The 19866-nt window shown below is 38.8% G+C and overlaps 1 protein-coding gene across 4 annotated transcripts in view; it reads left to right on the top strand.

The window, feature by feature from the left end:
• TBC1D9 (TBC1 domain family member 9) overlaps nucleotides 1–18760 on the top strand; it is an 84708-nt gene extending 65948 nt beyond the window's left edge. For 3 of the 4 annotated variants that reach the window (XM_073341203.2, XM_073341204.2, XM_073341201.2), the window contains 9 exons: nucleotides 822–951; nucleotides 4685–4783; nucleotides 4903–4971; nucleotides 6526–6766; nucleotides 7800–7865; nucleotides 10940–11026; nucleotides 12845–12919; nucleotides 13047–13147; nucleotides 16515–18760. In XM_073341203.2, the coding sequence (XP_073197304.1) occupies nucleotides 822–951; nucleotides 4685–4783; nucleotides 4903–4971; nucleotides 6526–6766; nucleotides 7800–7865; nucleotides 10940–11026; nucleotides 12845–12919; nucleotides 13047–13147; nucleotides 16515–17228 (1582 nt within the window). In that variant the 3' untranslated portion in view covers nucleotides 17229–18760. The remainder of the gene's footprint in view (nucleotides 1–821; nucleotides 952–4684; nucleotides 4784–4902; nucleotides 4972–6525; nucleotides 6767–7799; nucleotides 7866–10939; nucleotides 11027–12844; nucleotides 12920–13046; nucleotides 13148–16514) is intronic. The other variant, XM_073341202.2, reaches the window with a different exon arrangement.
• The last annotated feature ends 1106 nt before the right edge of the window (nucleotides 18761–19866 follow it).

Here is a 19866-nt window from a genome sequence, read left to right as displayed (position 1 = left end):
GAAGGGATAAAAACGTGAGGCAGGTTAGTAAACCTGGATGAGTCATTCATTCTGAACTAAGACCACTTTATGTAACCTTGAATGACACATTTGATTTCCTGACATTTTGTGTCAATGTTTAGATTTCAAGGTGCTGCTGAATCAGGTTCTTTAATTTTTTTTAAGTGAGGCTCAGGGTAATTTATAGCCAAGCACGAGTGCTGATGTTATGTGTGTTGGTTTTTTATAATTTACTTAGTATTATTTAAAAAAAAAAAAAAAGCCCTGGTCATCTCATCTTTCCTCTCAGAACTAAGCCCCAACCGTTGCTGAGGAGTTATGAAAGGAAGTTTTTTGTGGCTGCAAGGTGATTTACAGCAGCTACACTGGCAAGAAGGATAAGCACTTGATACTCTTTAATCTCTTTAGGGGATGAGAGAGGCAGGGGGTATTGAGAATCAAGTACACCATCCCCTGTTCCAACAGGAATGAGGTGGATAGTGCCCCACACATCTTTATTTGTGTAAGACCACTCAAACAAAAATATTTCAAAATTCTGTTGAGGAAATCACTGGCAAATTGTGGACATCTTATTGTGATCAGATGGATTTTATATATTTCTTGGTAAATGTGGTTTAGGTAAACAACTAATGCAGCTCTGGGGAGAAATGGAGTGTTACGAGTTGGCAAAATAGGTATCTTTGTCCAAATCACAGAATAATTGAGTGGTTTGATCATACTTATGTAAAGTCAGTCTATATGTAATCCTGATGCTATTGATCCTCAGGAAAAATGTGTCCCAAGTTTTCTCAGTTAGGTTTTTTTTCTTCTCTCCCAATCAGGTATTTGGACAGTGTGACTAATAAGGACAGTACTTTGCCACCAATCCCTCACCTTCACTCACTCCTCAGCGATGATGTAGAGCCTTATCCTGAGGTGGATATCTTCAGACTCATCAGAACTTCCTATGAGGTAATTTAGGATTTTGACTAGAACTGGCTTGAGGACAACAATTCTGTTTCATGAAGGATTTTGAGATATTGAAATTTTGGTTTTATTTTGAATGAGAGCAAAACCTGAACATTTCAAAGTTCTCCAAAGGAGTATTCTGAACACTATTGTTTTGGATTAATCAAAATGTTTCATTTTGATGTAACTTATTTTATATTATATTATAGCAATATTATATATTATAATACAAAATTGCTTCAGAACAAATAATCAATGTTTATGTTCCCAAAATGTTGAAACAGAATTTTCCAACAGAAAATGGTTCTGTCAGTTTTTCCAACCAGTTCTAATTTTGACAAAGGCAGAAATAACTCAGCGTTGGAAAACTCCTGGCAAAAGCCACAATACCAGACTAACTAGTTAATGTTCATAAAGTACATAGTAAAGTCCAAGAAAAAATGGACTAAAACTTTGAACATCAAAAGAGTAAGGATTTTTGTCTAATCCTTAAATTAAATTTTACACAATAAAACTTTCAGAAAATATCCCTGACACTTAATTTTTAAACGCTGATTTCTAACTCAGGACCAACAACAGGAGCGCAAATTCTCCTTTATGGGAAATTCATTGGTTCTTTTCTTTCCTGTGCCATGTAGAACTAATGAATATTTTAAATCAAAATGTAGAATGATCCTAGCCATCTAAAACCCTGACAGGTATTTCAGATACCTTCCCTATGTCCTCCACGTCTCAGAAAAAATAATTATTTTTGAGCTGTGTAAAAGGCACCAGAAATCTGCTGCAGGCTTTAGCAATAGTGAATTCCACATTGAGGGTGAATTAAATCTGAGGGTGTGAGGATTTCCCCCCTCTCTAATGATGTAAGAATACAAACTGGCAGTGGAGGGGCAGACATTTATATAAAGCTGCCGTCCCATTTTGCCTTGTTTTGAATCCCACACCATTTAAGAGCGCTTCTGTGGCCTTGACTATATTTAGATGAATAAACTGGCCTCATGCGGAGCCACAATCTGTCTTTTGTGGACATATGTAGTACAAAAGTTCATAGCTCTTTCTAGTTGAATAGAAACTTACAGAAAAAAGGCCAAATGTATCCCTAGTGTAATGGCACTGAAGTCAGTGGAATTATATCAGAGATAAACTTGCATCTTTTTTTACTTGTATTCTATTTGAAAGTAGGCTGTTAAATCAGCTTGCAGTATATATGTATTGGTGGTGGTGTTTCCTGGTATTAAACTGCCAAAATTTTCAAGAGACAATGAGGGCCCTCTGTTGTTCAGTGACCCTTACGTTCCTGGCCTTAAGTTTCTTGTACCCAATTGGGATTGGGGACCCATTGTGTTGGACTTGGTATAAACATACAAAAGAGACAAATGTGTTGTAAATATCAGGAAATCTCCAGCTGCCATTAAGCTAACATTTATTTGCTGTATTTTTAGTATTTTAGCTTGTCAGAGGCACATGGATAACAATGTAACCCTTGTCACTTGCCCTTTATTAAAAGCTGTATAAAAATAGCAAGATGTACAGTGAAAGGTGACTGTTTTTCCTTTAGAGTAAGGGATATAATATGTTTTTTGTTCCAGAAGGAAGGCAGACTCTATCTGACCAACTATCCCATGACACTTGCCTTGGGGGAAGGGAGGAGGGAAACGATGAATCTGAGAACTCAGTGAGGGAATGCTATTAACTGTAGCATAATATTTAGCCATTTATCACACTGCTGTGATCCTGTCCAATCTCATAAGCTAAGGAGGGTTGGGCACTTGGATGAGAAACCTCTAGTGAAAACTCAGGTGCTTCAGAAAATAGTGCTGGCAATTCAATGGGTAGAACTCTTCTCAAAGTCCGTATTGAACCAATGCCCTAGCATGGTATATGAGGCAGGAATAGAACATTGTACCTGTAGGGTGGGGGGTGGAGGATTTTTTTTACAGAGGCAGAGGGACTTTCCACTTAACATATCAACAAATGCATTCTATTTTGCTAATGACTTTCTTTGCTATTATCGAAGATGCTGGATTTATTAAAATGCAAAACCTCTCATTTTATCTGATCCTGTAATAAAATCACAATCCACAGTGATTGGTATTACTCTGTATTACTATAAAAGTAATTGCAATCCTGCAAACTTGTTGCACAATTAAAGAGCTGGGGTAGCATTTCCAAAATCTCTTAAGTCCCATTTTCTAGGACTCATTGACTTAAACTGGGACTTTGTCTCCTAAGTGCCTGTCATTTTTTAAAATGGGACCTAGACTCCAAAGTCACTGGTTGCTTTTGAAAATTTCACTCTTGACTTTTTTTTTTTTTTTTTAAAGATTTTCCATACTTTCATCTGCACTTTTGTGTTTAAAAATACTTGTAACTATTTAACCGGGCTCTTTAACTGTCTGTCTTTCAAAAGCTTTCCAATTTTAATTGGAAAATTAACAAATAAAGCAGGGAAAACATCCTGCTACTTCTCATGTGATTTGTAGACGTACAGATGATTTAGGAATGTCACAGCTTGAACATTATTTGATTGCCTAAGAATATATTAACCGATCCTGATGTACTTAAGATGGTACCCCCCACTTCCTCACTCTGGAATGCATATCACAATCTGATGCACTAGCAGCAGCAGGCTTCTCCATGACTTTTATATGTGGCACCCTAGGTTGCTGGTGCTATTTCTCGTGCTAAAAGCTGTCCCTGGGTTTCTTCAAAGGCCATATTACAGAGATGTTCGTGTTGGGGGAAATCTCTATTGACAGCCCATAGAAACAGATCTGTGGGACAGAGTTTCATGGATGTGAGAGCATGAGCCAGTGCTGTAGGTCCATTGAACAATGAGTACTGTTCTCAGTATTATATTTTTGCCCGCACTCTCTTTCACCTGGCATGCAGGTGTAGCATATTAATGTTCTTTGGAAGTTGTGCATACGTTGAGGAGAGAACTTTGGTCTAGTGGATAGAGCCCTGGACTAGGAGACCTTGGTTCTCTCCTTTCTCTGCCACTGACCAGCTGAGTGACCTTGGGCAAGTCACTTCACCTGTCTGTGCCTCAGTTTCCCTACCTGTCAAATGGGAATATAATGAAACTGACCTCCTTTGTGAAGCACATTGATCTCTTCAGATGAAAAGTCCTATAAAAAAGGTAAGTAGGTAACTTTTGAAAGTGACACTTAAGCTTTTAAGTCATTTAAGCACTCTCGAAATTTTTTACCCATAATTTGAATTTCATTCCTCATATTTGGATTTGGACAGTTGTTTGGTAATATAGGAACTGCTATATCAGATCAACCCAATGATCCATGTAGCCCTATATCCTGTCTCCAACAGTGGCAAATAAGAAGTGTTTTAGAGGAAATTGAAAGTAATTCTGCATTAATAGCTATGGAGTAACTGCCTATAGGGGAAGTTTCTTTCTAAGCGAACTTCTACCTGATGCCCTAAAACATGAGGGTTTATATCCCTTCTGAAATGCTTGGGAGGCAAATGGAAATGAAATGGTGGAGGAAAAGAAAATCTAATGACAAATTCCTGAAAACTCAGCTGTTTTGTAAGTCATATGTTTAGAAAAATGTCTTTAATGTCACACAATGTTTGTCCGAGATATTCATCTTACATAATTTCTGAACGCTTACAGAATGAATTGTTTGTTTTTTTATTTTTTTATGCATAAAAGGAAATCAAAGTATTCCAGGTACTAGCACACAATCTAAAGGATCCATTTTGTCTTCCTTTTTAGAAATTTGGAAGTATACGAGCAGATCTCATTGAACAGATGAGATTTAAACAAAGACTGAAGGTGATCCAGACTCTTGAGGACACCACTAAGCGCAATGTGGTAAGTCCTTGGAAAAATATTCTTGCTAAGATTAAGGTCAATTGATTTCTGAAATAAAAATATCTTTCAAATGGCACATATATAGGAAGCTTTTAATTTTTAATGTTACATTTCCAAAGGTGCGAACCATTGTGACTGAGACTTCTTTTACTATTGATGAACTGGAGGAACTCTATGCTCTTTTCAAGGTAAAGCTGTAGTCAAGATAAGATCACGTGCATACAGGAAAAATAAACATTTAGATTTGACATGAAAACTCTGTCTGCTAATGAATTGATCTAAATTTGTGAGTTATTCGGTGTTGTCGTGTGCCCAGACACAAACTGGAATTTGCAACTAGATATAATTGAAATACAAAAGAGCCATTTTTTAAAACGAAAGAAATAATTATTTTTCAAACTAATTTGATTAGAAAAATGTATTATCCTGAAGACATCAGTTAGTAGAAAAGTAAGGGAAAGACCGACATTCTGGGTCACAGTTTCAGTCAGCCTCCAAAACCTTCTTTGTCTGTCTACCTGATTTGTGGGCATAGTTCTGAAAATCTGACCCCAAAATATCTTCCTTAAGCTAAATTGGACAGCCTGTAACTTTACTTTGCATGGTACTTGCTACATGCTACAATTGATGGTTTTAATTTATACTGAACCTTCTGCAGTTTAATTTTCTGTCCAGAGGCTCTCTTGAAGTAGTGTTCTAATAGTAAGTAAAAGCTGGGGAGGAGTAAAAATAGTCATAGATTTCAAAGCCAGAAGGGACCATTATGATCACCTAATCTGATCTCCTGCATACCACAGGCCATAGAATTTCACTCAGTAATTCCTGCCTCAAGTCCATAAAGTTTGGTTAAATTAGAGTATATCCTTTAGAAAGACATTCAGTCTTGATCTACAGACTTCAAGGGAATCCTCCATATCTCGATGTATGTTGTTTCAATTGTTAATTATCCTCACAGTTAATCCTTACCCTTGCTCAGTCCGTGAGTGACACACACTGCAGTAGGTTGGCCAGGATTGAGTTTCTTGAATATTCTGGTAAAGAGAACATATTTTCTCGTGAATCTCCTGTAACTAGTCTCCATACTTACTACAGTCCCGGTCCTGCAATATGAGTCTCTAGACTGGATTCCTGCACCCAAGTATACTCAGGACTGTGAAATTGGTGAGCCTGTGAAAGAATCCAGGATCACACTGCATGATCAGGGCCTATTTCCCTGCTTCTGCCTCCATTGAAATCAATTTTAAAGCCCTTATTGACTTCAATAGGAGAAGGATTAGGCGCTAAGACAAAGCAAGTATTTCTGCAAATGCCAAGGAAATCTTTAAACTAAAGACAGCAAAATTCTGTTTTACAAGTATCTTGTAATCAGCTACTTTCCTAACTTGAAACAATATGTAGCTGTGAAAAAACAAGATTGAGCGTATCATATCTCTGTGTGTGTGGGTGTGTGTGTATATATATGTAGTCACATCTCGCTTTGACCAAAAAATTTTTACTACTATGTTTTTCTGGGAAGCAGAGCTGAATTCTTTTCTGCTTCATAAAGGAATTTGGCATTGCACTGTGTAAGGGGAAGTCTTTTTGTTTCTTTTTTTCTTTTTTTTAAGAAATGTCAGTGCTGGTCAGAAATGAATCTGCTAAACTCAAATGCTAATGTTATTTTAAATGTATTTATTTTTAGTGATATTGTTGAGCTGTTTACAGAAACAATGGTAATCTTACAGCATTTGCCTTCTGTTCAGGCAGAACATCTGACTAGCTGCTACTGGGGAGGGAACAGCAATGCTTTTGACCGTCATGACCCCAGCCTGCCATATCTGGAACAGTACCGTATTGATTTTGAGCAGTTCAAGGGGATGTTTGCTCTCCTCTTTCCTTGGGCATGTGGGACTCACTCCGATGTGCTAGCTGCACGCTTATTCAGACTGCTGGATGACAATGGAGATTCTCTAATCAACTTCCGTGAATTTGTCTCTGGGCTAAGTAAGGAGAATTTATACAATAGGAATGAATTAACCTGAGCAATACAGTCCATTACTCAGGGTGAACCAGTCTGTCAGAAACCCTGATATTATTCCAACTGTGACTGGCACTAGTTTAATATAAACAGATGGAATTTAGAGAGTTACAAACATTAAAATTATACTTAAAATAACATTATGATGTCACTAACATTGGTTTCCAAAGAGGAAAAGGTTAAGGCTGGCTTGGTATTCTGGCCTAATATCTTTCTGCATTTTTGGTTTTATGCTTCCAGTAGATTGCACTCGTTGATATTTCCCAAGAAATATTTGCTGTTTTAATTCTACTTAATGGCATTAGGTTTTCATAGTCAGCTGTAATGTAAAATAAATCTCCATCTAACTGAAATTATCTAATTTTCTAGAAATACATAATATTGAATATCTAAATATTTTTCTAATAAAAAATTCCAACATCTAGTGAATTGCCGTGAAGTACTTGAATTTCATTTTACTCATTTTTCCACAAGCCAAATAACATTTCGATTGAGGCTAACATAATAGCAGAGAATAGTTTATCTCTTGGTTACTCTTTGATCACAGTCTTGTTATCCTGGGTCTTTTCTAGCAAACATCTAATTGAGCCAAGTCCTAGGATGCCCTTGTTTGGTCACTGTGGGTGCAGTTGGGGCTCCCACAAAAAAGTTGTTCTTAAACAGAAAACCCTATGGCCATCAATGTAGTAATGTGATGATGACTATTTTTGAGAGCTGCAAATGTAAACACTCTTCTAGTAAAGAAGTGAGTTAGTGTTTAAACCACAGAACTCAGAGTCAGGTGGTCTGTGTTCTATTCCTAGTCCACAGACTAGATTTACTATGTGATCTTAAGCAAGTCACCTAACTTCTCTGTTTCAGCTTTCCTGTGTAAAATGGAGATACTTTCCTACCTCACAGGATAATTGAGGATTAATTCATAAATGTTTGTAAATCTCTAAGAACTCTTCTGATAAAAGCTGCTAATAACACTAATATGTTCAATGGGATATTGTTTAGGTACAGCATGTCATGGAGATCTTACAGAGAAACTGAAGCTGCTCTATAAAATGCATGTATTGCCTGGTGAGTAAAAGACATTTAAAATAGCTGATTTCTCAGTCAAAATAGAAAATTGGAATATAGTTCCTTAATCTCTCTTTTCCCAATTAAAAAACCCTAGTTTCCCAGCTAAAAAATGGGAGAGTGAAATTTCCTTTCGATAGTAAGTTCATGAAGCAGTCAAACAGAAGAGCTTCTGTCCTCACCTCACGATGAGTCCAGGGGATCTTCATGCATACTTCAGTCTTCTGCTCTGCTCATCATAAATGGGCCATTTTTATAGACATTTGCTTGTTTTCCTGAGTGTTAGTGGCTGCTGTTGTGCCCATCAAATTGGGTAGTATAATTCCACTGACTCACTGTGGGTATCACATCGAAGAAACTAGTCCTGTCTGAAGCCAGGTCAGCAAGGTACCTAAGCCTGTGCATAAGTTTAAGCGTGTGAGTAGTCCCACTGGCTGCATGTGGTTAAAATTACACACCTGCTTAAGTACCTTGCTGAAGATGCCTGAGTGCTGGAAGATACGTAAGGAGCCCCTCGTCTCTAATATGTACTGCCTCTGGGGCAAGCATGAATGAAGATACTCATTAATTGCTCAAATTATTTAGGACACAATTTTATTGAATTACAAGTCAAATAAAACTAACCACAAAGCTGAAAGTCCTGGTAGCTATGAAAATGAGAGCACTTGGTTTGCCTTTCCAGCCTGTGATAGGCTATGGAGGGCCTACTTTGTTTCCAGCAAGCAAGGAGTAAACTCTTTGCTTAGAATTCACACAGATGTACAGAATATGAGTCAATAATGTAACGCTGTTCAAAAAAAGCAGACATCCTTCTGGGATGTATTAGCAGGAGTGTTGTAAGCAAGACACAAAAAGTAATTCTTCCACTCTACTCCACGCTGATTAGGCCTCAACTGGAGTATTGTATCCAGTTCTGGGGGCCACATTTCAGGAAGGATGTGAAGAAATTGGAGAGAGCCCAGAGAAGAGGGACAAAAATGATTAAAGGTCTAGAAAACATGATCTATGAGGGAAGATTGAAAAAATTGGGTTTTTTAAGTCTGTAAAAGAGAAGACTGAGAGGGGACATAACTGTTTTCAAGTATGTAAAAGGTTGTACAAGAAGGAGGAAGAAAAATTGTTTTTCTTAAGTTCTGAGGATAGGACAAGAAGCAATAGACTTAAATTGCAGCAAGGGAGGTTTAGGTTGGACATTAGGAAAAAATTCCTAACTGTCAGGGTGGTTAAGCACTGGAATAAATTGCCTAGGGAGGTTGTGGAATCGCCACCATTGGAGATTAAGAGCAGGTTAGACAAACACCTGTCAGGAATGGACTAGATAATACTTAGTCCTACCACAGAGTGCAGGAGACTGGACTAGATGACCTCTCAAGGTTCCTTCCAGTTCTGATTCTATTAATAGAGTAAGAAAAGTTTAGGGATGAAAGGCCAAGTAAGGCTCTAAGAGAATACAGGAAAGTCTAAATAAACAGCTGTTTACTAGTCAGGAGCACAGTTGCCAACTTTCACGGGGTAAATAAGCACCCCGACGTTCACAATAAGCCAAAAATCAAGCTAATCCCATTTCAAAACAAAGCCAAAACAAGCCAATCCCTAAGAACCCCAACTCTCTGTGACTAGATCCCCCCCTGGCTTGCAGTCTGGGACTGTGGTGGGCCCGCTGTGCACCCCTGACTCTCTTTTCCCCCCCTCCTTGCCCCTGCTTGCCCCCCCTTTACCCTTGCTTGCTGGGAGCAGATCAAAAAAAAGAAGTAACAAGCTACAAGCCAAAAACTAGCCAACAAGCAACTCACAAGCCAATTAAGCTAAAAACAAGCCCAATTTCTGTGAGTTTTTTTGTTTGTTTTTTTGCGGGTTTGGCATGTCTGGTCAGGAGGGGTGGGAGGATAGGTGAGTCCTTTAAGAAGATAGAGCACTGTACCCAATTGAGCCATCTCTTGGAGTTGTAAGCGACACCAGTTTAGATGCATCAGTAGCATGAGTGTAAGTCTAAAAGAGTTTGTGGGTGTGGGAGTCAAACTTACATATCTCTCAATTTTCCTAATACTCATGCCAGGCCCAAACTGAGGGCAGGCAGTTTGGCTCGGTGCGAGTAACATGTATCCACTGAAGAGAGGGGACTGCCCTCTATCCAAGTGATGAACTGATAGGTGTCTTATCCCTCATTAAGGTACCTAGCTCATATCCCAACTGCTCTAGAGTTGAGAAGCTCAATTACACAGGCACACAAGCCAAACCTTTGATGCAGAAAGAGTTTCAGACGCGCAACACAAGTTAGGATATTCAGTGCCTCTCTATTAATGAGCAAAGCATTCAGTTTTTCTCCCAGGAAGAACTTATTAGAACGAAAGATGCAATCCCTTAAACACAACAGAACTGCTACAGTTCTACTCTGCAGTGGTGACTAGAGAGGTGGGGTTGGGTGCAAGGAATCCATACCATTGAGAATCACAGAGTAGTGTTTTGGAATAGCTCTCTGACAGCTATGTAGTGCAGGAAGGGGAGGGGCAAAGACCCAATACTCTGGATCAATGGGCCAAATCCCCCATAGGGGTCAGGGAGCCACAGCAGCCACTCGTACCACCTATGGGCTGAAGTACCTGCTCAGAGAAACTGCTTTGCACCCTAAAGAAGCAGACAATTCCTTTCCCTAAGACCACAGGGATCTCCTGTGTAAGACCCATTTACTTGCACTTTGCACAGCAGACCAGTGCTTTGACTTTGAGGGTACATAGGTCGGAAATGTCCTAGTGACTCAGGCATTTAGTGCATGTCTCTCCCAGTGAGTGACCAGTACCAGAATCTTCAGAAGAAGGTACAAGAAATCCATTTAGTGGACAATTATGAAATAATCTGCCCACAGAAGTAGCTTCTTTCTAACTACATCAGGTAGTGGTTGGCTTCTCTCTGAAACATGAGGGGTTATTTGTCTTTTTTACTATCCTAAGTGGGGTTAGCCTCATTATGTGGTACTATGCTTCTTAAAATGTGAAACTCTACACTGACACAAATCTACTTTGTTTTTCTAATTAAACAATGCAGTAATTTCTCTCTCGCTCTCTCTCATCACACAGATCCATCTCCTGAGCAAGAAGAGCCAGACTCTGCTTTTGAAGCAACTCAGTACTTTTTTGAAGACATCACACCAGAGTATACACATGGTAGGTGACTTTTCTCTGCAAGAGCATTATCTTGTCTTTTCGGTGTTCAAGACCCTAAATACTTGTTAACACTAATAACCTTACTTTTAAATGGCTACTTTCTCATTGGATTAAAATGAAGAAATAAAATATTCTATGCAAAAACAAATGTATATGACTAGTGTTTGTTCTCTGTGATATCTGAAGATGTGTGTGTGTTTTCAATAAGGCCTCCCTTCAATGCTGTAATGAAGAATTACTCTCGAGGATAATGCCATCAGTGTGGTGGTGGTGGTAGTCACAGGTTCAGCATGTCTGACTTTGTGAAGGATCAAAATTAGTATGTTAAGCTGTGAAGGGAGTAGAATCTTGTTTAAATGTGTTGATGCATGTGGACAGTACCCTGAGAGAGTGAGAGGCTGTATCTGGCTATAAGGTATAATCTCTCCATGGTGTGCAGAGCCTTCACAAGGGCTGACTGGGGATAGACATGAGCATAGTGCCTGTGCATCCCCTGTGTGTTGCGGAAGAGGTTTCACTGCCAGCCTGCAGATCTTATTTATTTGGTTCCAGTGGCTTCAGCACCCAATGCGATTGGAAGAGTGGGGCTGAAGATGGAACAGCAGCTGCAGAAATTAGGGTCTCTGAAATTTCATAACATAGAATGCATTCTTTAATCTGCATGTGTGTCATATTTTAAAGATAAACCATTTTGGCAGTGTTTTAATGGGTCTTTAGATGTTTTGAGTGGACATTTCAGTGAAGTCAATAGGAGCTGACTTAGGCCAATGCTGAGACCCTTTAAAAGTTCATCCTTTGTTGCTATTAAATTTTAGGTCCTTCTGCCTAAAAAAACAGCTTATAAAATGGCTGGAAGTCGAAGCTAGACCATTTCAGACCAGAAATAAGGCGTACATTTTTATCAATGAGAGCAATTAACCACTGGAATAATTCACCCAGGGTTGTGGTGGATTCTATATCACTGACCATTTTTAAATCAAGATTGGATGTTTGTTTCTAACAGATGTGCTCTAGGAATTATTTTGGGGAAGTCCTGTGTCTTGTCTTACACAAGAGGTCAGATTAGGTGATCAGAATGGTCCCTTTTGGCCTTGGAATCTAGGAAATATCACGTGTATCCCTGTACAGAGCTTGGATGAAGAGAGAAGCTATAATAAGAAACCTCTAAAATCTACTTAAAATATATTTTTAATACATCATAATACAACAACTTCTGAAGTCTGAAGCTTGCTGTGTCCCCCATTAGGAAGCGGGGAAATCTCTCCTTTCCAGTGGTTTAAAGCTCCTGGTTCCAACCCTGAAGTGCCTGTCACTGTCTGAGGATTGAATATTGCCCCTCATGCACATTGGGCCTCTATAATTTTTGGGAAAAGAAGAAAACATTTTTTTCTGAAGGTTGTTTGAAACTATAGCTGATGATTGACTGGAATATTAGAAGTGGTCTCCTGGGAGATCGCTTAGTGGACAGAGTGTATGAGAAGCAATTAGATGTACATTATAAATTCAAGTTATCATATGGCTATCACTGTAAGCAGATGGTGGTGATATTTATTTGGTGGAATCTTTAATCATGGCCCTGGGCATTGTATTGTACACAAAGATGGTCCTTGTACATGTCTTTATTTTATTAATTACATGGAAGTTGTAAGCAGATGTAAAAATAAGCAAAAATGGTCATGGTTTAGTCCTATCGTTCTTGACTGTGTCCTTTCATAAATGTAAAACTTTGCTTATTCTACTTTGTTTTGCTCTGTAAACATGAATACAGTTCACATGAATCTACAATAAATCTCTCGTTTTGTAAATATTTTCCAATAGTTGTTGGCCTTGACAGCAGGAACAAACAAGGGGCAGACGATGGGTTTGTTACAGTGAGCCTGAAACCAGACAAAGGTACATATTTTCTCTCTATATCTTACTGCTTGAAAGATTAATTCTTCTGAAGAAAGAAAAAATGCTAATGCAGGACCTCATGATGGACTTTGTCTTCCTCTTTTCTGGCCAATTTCACTGACATTAGGTAAGAAAAACTCACAAGAAAATCGAAACTACCTGAGAATGTGGAGTCAAGAGAATAAATCCAAAGTAAAGAATGCAAAGGATTTACCCAAACTGAATCAGGTAAATTCTGTTGACATTTAGTTATTTTTCATAAACACTAGAAGTTTGGTCGCATGCCAAAATGAATATATAGTAGATTGAGCAAATGTTAGTATTCAAATTGCAGGTTCATATGACAACTTGATTTAAAAATATTGCAAATATTAGAATGGCTATTTGGGGGTGAGGAATGGTGGGAACAAAGGGTGCAAGTTGGTAATATTCAATATCAGGCCGTCCAAACTTCTGTTACAAGATAAAAATAAATGGTATATCATTCATGTATGTCTGTGGAATTTTTATAAAAAGATGCTTTGGAAGGAGAGTACCAATCCCAGAAATTCAAAAATAATGATCTCCTGTGTTCTATTGACAAATTCTTGTGAGGGGAAAAACTGATTGACTGACTGTTTCATTCCTTAAACCCACTAAAGTTTGAGATTGTAAAGACTATGGCCTGGTCTGCACTAGAAAATTAAGTTATCTGTGTTGCTCAGGTGTATGAAAAATCCCCACTCTGAGTGGTGCAGTTAAGGTGACCTAATCCCCAGTGTACACAGCACTAGGTCTATGAAAGAGGTGGATTACCTACACCAATGGGCGAAGCCCTCCAATCGCCGTAGGCAGTGTCCACACTGAAGCGCTACAGGGCACAGCTGTGCCACTGTAGTGTTTTACATGTAGAGACATAGCCTTGTTGGGCAGCTATTCCTTTCACTAGGGGGAAGTGAAGGATTATTCCCTACAGTAAATTGTCCTGTAGTTTGTCCAATCCATCTTTAATTTTTTAAAGAGATGAGCCTTCTGCCATTTCCATTGGGAGAGGATTCCACAGTCTAAAGGTATGTCTACAGTGCACCTGGAGGCGCGCTCCCCCGTGCGGACAGACAGACACGCGCTAGCTCTGATTGAGCTAGTGTGGCCTCAGCAGCACAGGCAGCGACCTGGGCTAGCTACCCAAGTACAAGCCTGCCCAATGCCTTGGGTACGGATTCACCGAGCCACCACCTGGGCGACTGCATTACCTCCTGCTGCTGCTGCTAGCAGACTAGCTCAAGCAGAGCTAGCGCATGTCTGTCGACCCACAGTGGGAAGCATGCTCCCAGCTGCAGGGTACACACACTCATAGAGCCTAAACAATTCTTTTCATCCCATTAATTCTAATTATTCCCTCTTCGGACTTATGCAATATATTTCCTCCATATCTGATTACTTTGTTTTAAAGACTGAAACGCCACTGTTTATCTGGATTACCATTTTCAATCAATAGGGAAGATTGATTTAAATTTAAAATCAAAGTGATTAAAATCACCAATTTAAATCATGATTTAAACCAGCAAGCAGGAAACCTGATATTTTTTTTTAGTTATTTTCCTAAAGAAAAGATGATTCTCATTGGTTGGTAACTGTTAAAATATGTTGATTTGCAATTAAATATGGCCTTTACATTAAATTTGGTGCTTCCTTTTGCTAACCAGAAGAATATTCTATATCCATACACATTTATTTAAGCTCTTATGTGGCCTAACACACTGTTACCCTGGATTTGAGGGGTGTGTGTACCCCAGAATGTGATCAAGCCAACTGCAACCATATTATGTGCATTCAGCCACCATGAATTAATAAAATAGAACACCACATAGTTAAGGTTTAATTGGAAAGCAGGCTTTTAGAGGCAAGGTCAAAACTAGCTTGCAATTTCTGCTAATCAGAATGGGAGGAGGGGAAAATCAAGTCAACAAGTGAGACTGAAAACCTTGGTGGATGGAAGACCTTGAGTCAGAGCACCTTTGATATAGAAGTTTATTAAAAGTTAGGAAAAGTGATGATTTAGTAGGGATCATAATGACCCATGTGTTTTGTAGAAGTTATAAAAGACTAGCTAATATGGTGTATTTTGGAACAGTCCTCTGAAGTCATCTTGAGAGACATTTTTCGTAACACCTTTCCTCCCCAGCGGGTGAGCAAGTGGCCACTGCATACCTATTGTTGATTACTCAATACTGTTCCAGATTTTAGGTAAATATCTGGGATGTTCTAAACCTATTGCTTATGTTTGTGTGTGCTTAAATCTCATAAACTGCAGTTTTAGATAAAGCACGCTTACTTGCATTAATCATTTATCAGACAGAATTGCTGTGTTCCCCTTGATTTATTCCTGACACCACATGGAGTGAAACAGTTAAGTTACCCCTGCTGTGGGTTCTGAAAACCCTGGGTAAACAAAACATTTAAATCAGATTCTTAATTTTTACTTCTTTTATGTTACAAAATGGTGAATGATGCTTTTCTTGTTTACTAGATGGTTAATTTTTTACTCATGAGTTATGTCAAGCTGCATTTGGATGGAAATTGGAATTGAATTAAAAATGCCCTAAAACAGCATTTTAAAATGTTTAATAAACCGGTTAGTTTTAAATGCAAAAGCATGTTTTGATAAACTTACTTTTCCATCCTTATGTATCCACTATATTTAAGATAGTTTTAATTAATTAATGAAAACAAAGTTTTATCTCTAGTTAGTGATTGAACTGAAGTTTATGGTCACAATGTCCTTTAAGATTTTTAGAACTAGTAGATGTCGTCCTCTCACACCTTGTTTTTATTTATAGATTGGTAAAGGGAAAATAAGCCTGCATTACCAACTCAGAATCAATTTCTGAACTTCCAGTGGACTAGACATTGAATTGAACTACTTGAATAAATTAAAATGAAGAAAATACTCTCTCTGCATCTGCAGAAAAGGCTACTGCTGTCAAAACTGGTTTAGCACTTCAGCAAATTCTAGTTCCAGGTGGTTAGTCAAGGACTTCCACCAGCTCAGTGGTTTGACTATTTTTAAAAAGAAAAATGTATTTAATTTAAACTTAAAAAATCAGATTTTTTTAAAATTAATATTTATAATTATTGATTTTTAGCCACCCTGACACTCAATGGTGCCTGGTCCTACTCTACACTTTCATGTTGTTGGGAGTCCTATAGGACAAATGCTCCATTTTTAATTCTCTCCTTTATGGCTTGGTGAGAACTAAGATTGGTGCCACTATTCTTCTGGTCAGAAGGGTAATGCTGAATGAGCAACCAGAAGCACTGACTCTCCTCCACTGTTGCCTGAGGCTAAGGCAGGGGAAACTGTACTAGCTTGGGAGGTGGAGAATAATTCAATCCAGCAATTTGATGGAAATGTCTTGGAGAAATACATAATTTTCTTGAATACTAGAAAATATTCTAAAATACCTAGACTACTTCTAACTTTTACTTCATCATATGAATTATTTGATCCCCAGTGTGTCACATACATTTCTTTAAACTGATTTATACCCAAATCTCAAAGACTATATGTGCTGCCATTCCTTTAACTAAAATTAATTTTATCCTCTACTCTTAGGGGCAATTTATTGAACTGTGCAAGACAATGTACAACATGTTCAGTGAAGATCCCAATGAACAAGATCTATACCATGCCACTGCTGCTGTGACAAGTTTGCTTTTGGAGATTGGTGAAGTTGGTAAGCTCTTCACTGTTCAGCCCACAAAAAATACAGACAGTAGCAGTAACAACTGCAGCAAAGCTATTCAGAGCATGTTGTTTCAGAAGAAGGAGGGGAACCAGCAGTATGGTTTTGACCAGCGTGAATCCTTCGCTAATGAGGAGGAGACAGTTTGCACTGATAACGCGTTGAGTGCACAGATGGAAGACATTAAGCTTGAAGACTCTTCTCCCAGGGACAATGGAGCTTGTTCTTCCATGCTTATTTCTGATGATGATACTAAAGATGACAGCTCCATGTCCTCCTATTCAGTACTGAGTGCAGGCTCGCATGAGGAGGAAAAGCTTCACTGTGAGGACATAGGTGAAGATACAGTTTTGGTGCAAAGCAGCCACAACACTTCTCTGCGTAGAAGCACTAGCATTGACAGAGATTGGGCCATCACCTTTGAGCAATTTTTAGCCTCCCTCTTGACTGAACCAGCGCTGGTGAGGTACTTTGACAAGCCTGCGGCCATGATGGCTAGAATTACTAATGCAAAGAACATACGGATGATGGGCAAGCCAATAACTTCCACAAGTGACTATGAGATCTCTACTTTGTCGGGATGAAAGGGCAGTCGGGGGTCTCTTGTTTTAAATTTTTTTTTACATATTTATTAGTACCTGACACAGGTCCTGGTATTTTAAAACATGATAGTTTTCACTAAAGTGAAAATGGTGGGGTGCAGATGTAACTCCCCTGAATTGTAATCACTTTTTGTGAGAAATGTTACAAGAATGCACCTTTTATTCAACATACAGAAAAAATACAGTTGTCAGTGAAATGTGTGAATTATTAACCCTGCTGTCGGTGTAAAAATGGTAAAGATTAGTTTTCAATTTGTAACTCTAAATGGAATGACAGATATTTGTGTACGTTTTTAAAACAGACGTATCAAAAAGGCCTGATTCTTGACAAGAAACGGGAGCTCTCTAAAATGTAAAGGGGACACTCAATCTGTATAGGACCTGAAAGAAAAGTAAATGCCATTCAGCATCCCTGGGGGATGTCTGTCTTTTTTTTTCTTTTAAGAGGCTAATGGTTTTAATGAGTGCTTTGATTTTGTGTTTTTAAATATATAAAACACATCCTCCAGAGAGATTTCCTGGGACCTGCCTTTCTTTGCTTAAGGAAGTTACAGACAGGTTTCTCAACAGATTGGGAGTATCCCTTTTTTAAAGTGGAAAAGATGTTTTTAAACATTTAAGTATAAAAGTACTTCTATAGCTGGATCTGCAGCATAGCTAATATTATTCAGCTCGCAAAACTAACCTTTACCACCAACCTAATCATATATCTTCGGTAGTGTAAGAAATGAAAAACCTGTATTGCCTATGTCTTCATTTACAGCACTGGAAAGTAGAGATAACGTAAACTGAAAAAAATCTGCAAAATAATGTAACTGAATGTTTTAAAGTCTTACTGAGAACACTGTCACTCTATATAATATATTATCCTGTATCAATTTACTGACTATGTTAACATGAAAGCTGGAGCACCTGCACTTTGAATCCTTGTTTCTTTTATACAAATATTCAAGATTTTTTTTTATGTTGTTTGATGTTTTCTAATTTGCAGTTATTTAGTTCGGGATCATTCCTACATGCCTACGTTTTATTTGCTGTCTTCAAAATATTTTCACCAGAAAACTGTTGGGTTTCTTTTATATCACTGTACGTTATATCCATGTAACTGTTCTATATTTTGTTATCCAAAGCTGCTGTTTAATTATTTTTTTGTTTTAAAAGAATCATTTAAAAACTGTCAGATGTGATCTTTAACCACAGATAGGCTATATGTGAACAAATTAAATACACTCAGCAAAGAATTTGGTTCCTTTTTAAACTGTTAAACCCATGCTCAATGGGAAATTAGGTGATTGTATTTTAATACACAGTTCTGCAGTGGAAATTCTGTGGAGCAAATGACTTGGGATCTCCAACTATTGATTTCAGCACACAAAATGTCAATTGTTTCAGGACTTCATTTTTTTTCAATATTTGTGTGTTTGTAACAGGAATATGCTCAGATGTGACAATCTTTCAGCGGAAGTTTCTCACATTGCAGAATTTCATTAAACATTTTCCCTGTTGTGTTTAAATTTAGAAAGCTAGAATTATTGTGTCTTTTTAAAAAACCTAATTGATTTTATAGACGTGATTTTTTGCTGTATGTTTCTAAGGCACAAGTTGATATGTACTCTTCTTCTATTTAAATTACAAAAATGAAGTTTGTTTGTTTTTTTGTAAAGGTACAGCTAAACTGAGGTGCCTGTCTACAAAGTCAGACTGTTAGCAGAGCAGGTATGCATATGCATTGTGAACTAGGCATTAATGTATTGTGAAAAAGGCAGCCCTGACAGTTCTGGAAGGGTGGTCCTGTTGGGTTCCAGGAAGTGAGCGTAAGCCCACCCACACCTGAACGACTCTCCCCCAACCTATGGAGAGGATCCACTGAGCCCATGACACAGGTATGGCGGACAACAGACAAAATGACAAGGACAGATGTAAGTGTCAAAAATAAGGAATCTGAAAGGGACACTGAGCAGAGAACCCCAGACAGCGCCCACTGCTCCTCGAAGGTATCAAGGGGGCCAGCGGACACTGCCCAGAGGAACTCTGCCCAGATAAGTGAGCGGAGAGTGGAATGGAAATAGGCCCCACAGTCGCAGAGGACCCCCACAGCCAACATCCTCTCCCTGGTGTTAGAAATTGCCACTTTGGCCATCGCTAAGAGGAAGTTGAAGAGGAGGTCCTGTGACTTTGTGTGGCTACGGATGGGGTGTCCATGTATAATGTAGGGGGAGGAGTGCAGCCAAAAACACAAAAGGAGGTTTGGGAGGAGCCAGCATAGGGTCTGCAACCTGATGCACTCAAGGTAGGCGTGTGCCAGGATCTCCCTCATGACACAAAAGAGACAGGCATAGAGAACAGGATAAGCTGCACCAGATATATGCCCATGCCCATGCTCATGGCTCCATGGAGGAGCCCTGGAAGGGTGTTTCTACTGGGTGCTGGGAAGTGGGCAGGCATAAGCCCACTCACAGCCTGGGGAGGAGCTACTGAGCCCAGAACTCAACTAAAGTCAGGGGACAATGAAGGGTGGGGGAAGGAGCAGGTGTGGGGGGGTCAAAGGGCCAAAACTAGGGAACCAGAAGGGGACACTGAGCAGAGAACCCCAGACAGTGCCCACTGCTCCTCAAAAGCA

Source organism: Lepidochelys kempii, chromosome 4 (assembly GCF_965140285.1).
Source record: "Lepidochelys kempii isolate rLepKem1 chromosome 4, rLepKem1.hap1, whole genome shotgun sequence".
NCBI classification, from domain to species: Eukaryota; Metazoa; Chordata; order Testudines; family Cheloniidae; genus Lepidochelys; species Lepidochelys kempii.
This window is presented reverse-complemented; position numbering and strand designations above follow the sequence as displayed.